Below are 7,321 nucleotides of genomic sequence, written 5' to 3'. Positions count from 1 at the left end.
ATAAAACTGACATAATCTATGCATCAGGTCCTCCGGTTAATTTGACAGAGAAACAATGGTGTGACCGCGTCTGAGCTGAATCAGTTTTGTCCCGCTGTCTCATCAGTGGCACAGAGACCTGGTGCTAATGGTGATGGAAGAGTGGCCTTAGCCCAAAGCCCCGACCTCACTGCTGTTTCGCATCCAGGTTCCCTTGACCATTCCCATGTGCCTTCATTCACCGGGGAAAGGGAAAGGAGCAGGTAGCTCTTCTTTCCCAGTTTCCCGCAATAGCAAGGGGAATACTTGAGGCCATCCTCCCGCTCCCGCAGTTTGCTGGGCTGCATCTCCCTTTCTATTTCTACCCGCACCGCCGCTGATGTTGTGGCCACGGCTGCAACACGCTGAGAAAATCCGAGAGGCGCTGACACCGCGGAGGGGCGGGGAGGGGGCACCGGGCAGGAGCAGCCCCGCAGGCGCATCCCCGCCATCCCGGCTGGATCGGCGGCGGGCTCCCGCGGCACCCACCGCTCCTGGAGCCTCTGCCGGTGCCGCCGCGCTTCAGCGCCGCTTCCCTTCTTCTTTCCCGGCGGGAATGCCAGACCTGAGGACGCTGTCATCTTAAAGAGCGCAGGGGAGGGACCGTGTGGAAGGGAGGCGGCGGTGCCGGCGCCGCGGGAAGAGGCGGGCGCCAGCAGCAGCATCTCGCCGGGAGCCGCCGGGAGAAGGCGCGCTCCCGGCCGCCCCGCTCGCCGCCCCGGCCTCCAGCGCGCCGCCCCGGGCAGCGGGGGCTCGCCCGCCCGCTCGCCCGCCCGCCAGCCCAGGCGCCCCCGCCGCCGGGGCCGCCGCAGGGCCGGGGGAGGCGAGCGCGGCCTCGCCGCGCCCCGGGCGGCCGGCGGGGGGAGGAGGGGGCCGCGGCTGCGGCGGGGCGGACCGCCCCCGCAGCTCGGCGGCGGCTGCCGCAGGCGGCTCCGACCCCCGGCGTCATCCCCATCCTCATCCCGGTCCCCACCGCCGTCCCCAGGCCGCCGGTGCCGCCCCTCGGCCGCGGCCGCCCCCTGGCTGCCTCGCCGGCGGCGCGGCAGTGCCGGCGGGGCTATGGCTGCGGAGGAGGTGCTGCAGGGCGCGGACCACTACAAGAGCGAGATCGAGCGCCTGACCCGGGAGCTCTCCGAGACGACCCACGAGAAGATCCAGGCGGCGGAGTACGGGCTGGTGGTGCTGGAGGAGAAGCTCACCCTCAAGCAGCAGTACGATGAGCTGGAGGCGGAGTATGACGGCCTCAAGCAGGAGCTGGAGCAGCTGAAGGAGGTGAGCCAGCCCGGGCTTTTGTCTCGGGGGTGCGGGCAGGTGCGGGGGCGCCCCACGCGAGTCCCTCCCCGGGGCCCCGGGCCAGCCCCCTGCAGGTGCGCGGGCAAAGATGTGGTGATGTGCGGGCCCCGGAGCGGCTGCGGGGTTCGTGGGATGGGGAGGAGGGGTTTCCCGGGGCCGAGGATCAGCCGGGACCATGGAGCTTAAGGACGGATTACACGGGATCACAAACCCCTTGCCCTGAGAAATTTCCCCGGGGTCGGGGCCGCGCTCCATCCGCTGCCGCCGGCAGCCACAACTTCTGGGAACAGGCGTTTGCGGCAGTGGAGGGTCCCTCAGGTCCTACCTCCATCGCATCACCCAAGGCTTTTTTTTAGGAAGAGGAGATGAAACAGCCCGTAGGATGAGAGCTGGGCAAACCCACTGTATAAGGACTTGGGATCTGTGTAAACAGCTGTCTGCAGTGCGTGAGGAGAGAGACAATTCCTTTTGAAGTTATTTATAGACCCGCTTTATTCTGGCAGTGAGGGGAACCGCTGCCATTAAGGGGGGAGGAGGGAGGCGAAGTAACCGTACAACAGTCTCCAGGTCACTCCCCCATCAGTGGAAATTAAACTTCTGCGTCATGCTGAAAGGGTAAAAGACTTGATTGGAGAGGTGATTTGAGGTGATCTTTTAAATGTGTTTTTGTAACATTCGAAGTATAAAGTAGGTGAGTGCTACACCTTAACGTTCAGCTCTGCTAAATATGACTGAAAAATCGTCACTGTTCCTGTGTTCATCATTAAGGGAAGTAACTTGAGATTGATATGGTGCACATACACGGGAGCTACAGAAGGGGTGTGCGTGCACACATCTGCAGCACTCACAGCTCTACACTTCATGGTATTTTTATGCTATCTTAGAATGTAACTGGCTACATGTTTTGTAAAGAGAAGATAAAAGTACCAGACAGATACTCTCCCAAATTTAAAATGTATCTTTTTGTTCAACAAAAAAAATTATGCTATATGTAACGTGTAGAAATTCCGTTAGAATTAATGAGATTTCTGTTAGAAACCATGAACATAATCCATATTGAGGGAAGCCACTTAAAAATTTAGGTTATATATGAATATATTCTTTAGAATACTGACTGATGCCCTTTTGGAAGTATTTTTAATAAAATAAAGGTTTCATTTTACTTGCAGGTAAATGAGTTATGCTACAGACTTGGTTCAGTGTCCAGAAGAGTTGAGAACATTATATTTTCTATATGAAGAATAAAGCTGTTTTTCAGAAAAACCTACTGATCTCCTTAAACTTGATCTCTGCCTCCCCACCCCCCTGAGCCTATGCAGTAGGCTCAGGACTTTGAAACCAGTAATCACAGGTTGAGTGACAGAGACACCTAACTTGAACTGGCATGAAGGCAGTGCTATTTGAAATGACCTGACATTAACAGAGGAACAGAATTAAGGGGGAAAAGGGCAACGCAATTTCTAGGCAAAAAAAGAAGAAGAAGGAGAAGAAAGAGATAAGCAGAGCTGCAGCTAGCTGTTACCCCATCATAAGCATGTACAAAAGAAGTCCGATCAGAAGCCAGGATCACACATGGGTGCACATGGTCACAGATAGTGCAAGGAATTGACTTGAAATTCTTAAACTAGAGGGATGAGTCAACACGGTTAACTGAAATCAAAGATGGGCACAAACTCTCTTCCTGCTTACCTACCCTTGAAGTCAATGGGATTGCATGCTCTGCAGCCCAGAATGTGTCCCATGGGACCATGCCTTCATGCTGTGCCAACCACAGCATGGATACTGAGGAGACAGGAAGAGGAGAATTCCTGTAGCTTGCCTGATTCTAAGCAAGAGTGGAGCCTCTCCAGTTTCCAGTCCAGACCTGGGGCTCTCAATTCCAGAGCTCTCCTTAGCAGCAGGTAGGGCATTTCCATCCCCCGCCTAGGCTGCAAGAGATTTTTTATTTCTTGCTTCTAACCTTTATAGCAGAAACCACGGATTCTTACTGTGCATGCAACCCTGTGAAGGAGAATTTGCTCTTAGCCCTTCTTATTGCTGTAATCTGTTTTCTAGCTTCTGTGTTACCACCTCCATTATGCCTGTTCCATCAGCACAAGTCAGAGTCATGACGGTGAGGCACAAACAGATGGCACCTCTTACGACACTAGTGAGGCAGAATTCAGGTGTAGTTCAGGCAAACTGTTTTGGAGAGTTGGAGTCATAGGTTTGGGGGCTGTAGGATTCTGTCTGAAAGCTCTCAAAGTGGCAGAAGTCATCTGAAAACAGCTTTTATTTTTAATTAAAGCTCTGTACAAAATGTGTGGAGAAGGGTCATGTTCCTACTCCAGCATGCTACTGGACATGCTGGCCAGTGGCAGGACATCAAATGCCATGACTGACCAACTGACTAGCAGGAGCTGGGAAGACTTCCCAGCAGGAATCTCTGCCCCTGCTCTTACCTCGCTACATCTGCAGCCTCTCTGAAGTCATACTGGGGTGTAGAAATTAGGCCTCAAGTTTGTGCTGAAACAAGTAGTTTGTCCATTCATGAGCAATAGCAGGTGCAAGAGGGTGGGCAGGATTATGTCAGGACTACTACCTCTCCTTCTGCAGACCTTCTCTGAGCAGATTCAGTTACTGTATTTAAGTTTTGTTGAGGCAAGACTTTATTTTTTAACTGTTTCATTACTGAATTTTGTTCTGTTGTTAGGAGCTCATTGTATTTATTGCTCAGCAGACGGAGCTGCCTGTCTTTAACTACTCAGCCATGGCTTACCAGTCTGGGATCTGAAGCCTTCTCTTATGCTCCTTGGCAATCCAAAGCTCCAGTGAACTTCAGCAGTCCTTTTCCATATAGATGGCAATACAGAACCTCAGCTATATGGTAATTTCCATTGTTGGAGAATGAGATGGGAGTGTAAGGCCATTATAGGATGTTGAAGTAAAAGCAAATTGCAATCTATTACATTAAATATTAATACTCGTGTACAGGATATATGCTATCCACCATGCAATATGAATTGTTTTAGTAACCTCTGATGTTTCTTCTGCTGTATTCAGAGGTCTCTGCTTTAGCCCAAGACTGATGTTTTGGGCCATGAGATTGACTTATGTTACAAAAACATTGTTATTATTTGAAGCTTTATTAATTTTCATAGGGCTTGGTGGGTTTTTTTTCTGTCTAAAAATGATGTTTCTCCACTTGAGTCAATTACATCTCAATCTAGTGCAATTTTGGTGCTTTGGTAAAACACTATAGTTTTAGGGCCCCTGTTCAGAAAGTTACTTTAGCAGATATGCCTTTTAACCTGCACTCTGTAAGAACCGAGAGACTGAGACTCATGGGATTGAGGGTAGCTTGTTTTCATTGTCTTGCTGAGTTGGGAGTTTATTACCAGCATATTTTATGGAAAAGATTTTCTAGTGGTTTTATTATCTGTGTTCTTACATGTTCAAATTGCATCTTCTGTAAGAATAATGTGTGTTGTTAGTTTTATTTCTTCTAAAGAAGTGTAAAATGGCTTCAAATTGATCTTCTTGCCTGAGCTGTTTGCTGTAGCTGTCACTGCTTGAGCAATGGGGTCCATTCCAGCCTCAGCCATTCCGTGATTCCCTGATTAGCTACTGGGCACCTGTGGTCCATAAAGTTTTTAAAGCAGAGAAACATCAGTCACATTTATTCATGATAGAATGGGGATGGAAGGCAGCTTCGGTGTCCAACTCTGCAAGACAGTTAGGCCTGAGAAATCCTAGCAAAGATTTCTCTTTGGGAATCAAGTCATAAACATAGCAACTGAGTAGATCCTCAAGTTCCTCTCCTTAACGCCCTCTCTGACTGACTAATTTAGGCAATATCTCCCTTGGCTTCTTGGCTTTTGTGTATTTCATTCTGTGGAGATAAACTCTTCCACTGGATTGCACATAGCACTGGCTATCTGATTTACAGGATGAAGATGCAGTTTGATATTTGCTTTACTTTAAACACAATTATCCTTGGTAAGTTATTGGAAACCAGGCTATTGGTGAGTAGCCCTATTCTTGGCAGGTCCTTGTTTTCTTTACCTCGCAGAAATGTTGTATCAATGATTGTGAAGTGCTTACTCACAATACTACTTAATAGGGCTTCCAGAAGCAATTCTTGGTCTGTGGCTGAAAATGGTTTTTGAGACATAGAGCTGAAGGCCTCTCTGGCAGGTTCTTTTCTGGGCTGCTCTTCCCTGCACTACTTTAACACAGGTGACTCAAGCTCCATCTCTTCTCTCTTCTGAAGCGATGCTGCCCCACCAGCTCCCCCAAAACCTCTCACACTCCTACTGCTTGAATCACCTCTGCCTCTTCCATCTTTGAAGTGCACATTTGGTGGGACTTCTCTGGATCCAAAAAGGGCAGAAGAAGGGGAAACTTCCTATCCCAAATACAGTCCTGTTAAATGGTTGCTCTGCACACCTGTCTACATCACAGGATGCTTAGGAAAGTGTGAAGTGGCTCATAAATCCCACTTAGATGTTCTCAATTCCCCACAAAGCTGAATGTGTTCCAAATATGGAGCTTGGGAGCTGTGAACTGATGCCATCTCAGTATATCTTTATACCTCCTTCCAGTGACAGTGTCTGTGGGCTTGTGTCAGATGAGGCTGAACATTTTCAGCATGTCATCCTGATCTCATCACTTTGTCTTTGGGGTCTGTTGACATTGTGTCACTCAGAAAGGCCGTGAGGGCAGGGCAAGGGTGAGAGGGACCTGTAGACCTGGAAGGACTGTACTCAGGTGCTCTCTTGCACTGTTGTCTCCTCCAGAGTCCAGCCAACACTCCCTCTGTCTCTAGGGCATACCCTGCTACTGAAAGAGCAGTTTATTTTGGGATGTGCATTTATAAGGAATGCCTTTGCAAAATCAAGCAGCAGCTTGCAAATCAGTTATTACAGGCTGGGGACTGACTGGGAATCAGGTCTATGGCAAAGGATTTGGGGATCCTTGAGGGACAGCGAGCTGAATGTGGGACAGCGGTGTGCCCTCACATTGAAAAGGCTATCAGCATCCTGGACTGCTAGTAGCAGAAGCATTGCTGGTAGATGGAGAGAAGTGATTATCACTTTCAAACTGGCAGTTAAACCACATCTAGAAAACAGCATCCAGTTTGGGATCCCTTAATACAAGAAAGACATGAATAAGCCAGACTGAGTTCAGCAGAGGACCACCAAAGATGGTCAAGAGCTGAAGCACTTGCCCTGTGAGGAGAGCCTGATGGATCTGAGCTTGTTCAGCCTGGAAAGAGAAGGCTCTGAGGGACTCAGCAGCAGCCTGTCCATACATACAAGGAGTTTATTCAGATGACAGAGCCAGGCTCTTCACGATGATGGTAGAGAGTCTAATTGGAGGTCTGTAACCAGTGGTGTCCCACAAGGGTTGGTACTGGGTAACTTACTCATCAATGACTTGGATGAAGGGGCAGATGCCTCTTCAGCAAGTTCAGTGATGACACAAAACTGGGAGGAGTGGCAGATACCCCAGAGGGCTGTGCAGCCCTTCAGAAGGACCTTGACAGGTTGGAGAGATTGGCAGAGAAGAACTGTCTGAAATTTAACAAAGGCAAAGGCAGGGTCCTGCACCTGGGGAAGAATAACCTCATATACCAGCGCAGGCTGGGGGCCAACCTGCTGGAAAGCAGCTCTGCAAACAAGGACCTGGGGGTCCTGGTGGACAAGCAGCTGTCTGTGAGCCAGCAATGTGTCCTTGTAGCCAAGAAGGCCAAGGCTACCTTGGGGTGCATTAGCAAGAGCATTGCCAGCAGGTCGAGGGAGGTGATCCTGCCCCTCTGCTCTGCCCTGGTGAGGCCACATCTGGAGTGCTCTGTCCAGTTCTGGGCTCCTCAATTCAAGAGAAACAAGGAGCTCCTGGAGCAAGTCCACTGGAGAGCAAGGAGGATGATTAAGGGACTGGGGCATCTCTCTTACGAGGAAAGACTGAGGGAACTGGGCCTGTTCAGCCTTCAGAAGAGATGACTGAGAGGGGACCTCATCAGTGTCTT

General features: G+C 50.1%; 1 protein-coding gene across 5 annotated transcripts in view; it reads left to right on the top strand.

The window, feature by feature from the left end:
* The first annotated feature begins 1,077 nt into the window (after window positions 1-1,077).
* BICD1 (BICD cargo adaptor 1) overlaps window positions 1,078-7,321 on the top strand; it is a 171,280-nt gene continuing 165,036 nt past the window's right edge. For all 5 annotated transcript variants that reach the window (XM_017804894.1, XM_017804891.1, XM_017804893.1 and 2 more), the window contains exon 1: window positions 1,078-1,290. In XM_017804894.1, coding sequence (XP_017660383.1) covers window positions 1,078-1,290 — 213 coding nt within the window. The remainder of the gene's footprint in view (window positions 1,291-7,321) is intronic.

Source organism: Lepidothrix coronata, unplaced genomic scaffold (genome assembly GCF_001604755.1).
Source record: "Lepidothrix coronata isolate B3197 unplaced genomic scaffold, Lepidothrix_coronata-1.0 Scaffold10, whole genome shotgun sequence".
NCBI lineage: Eukaryota > Metazoa > Chordata > Aves > Passeriformes > Pipridae > Lepidothrix > Lepidothrix coronata.
The sequence above is the reverse complement of the archived record's forward strand: the minus strand, read 5'-3'. Positions and strand labels throughout refer to the sequence as shown.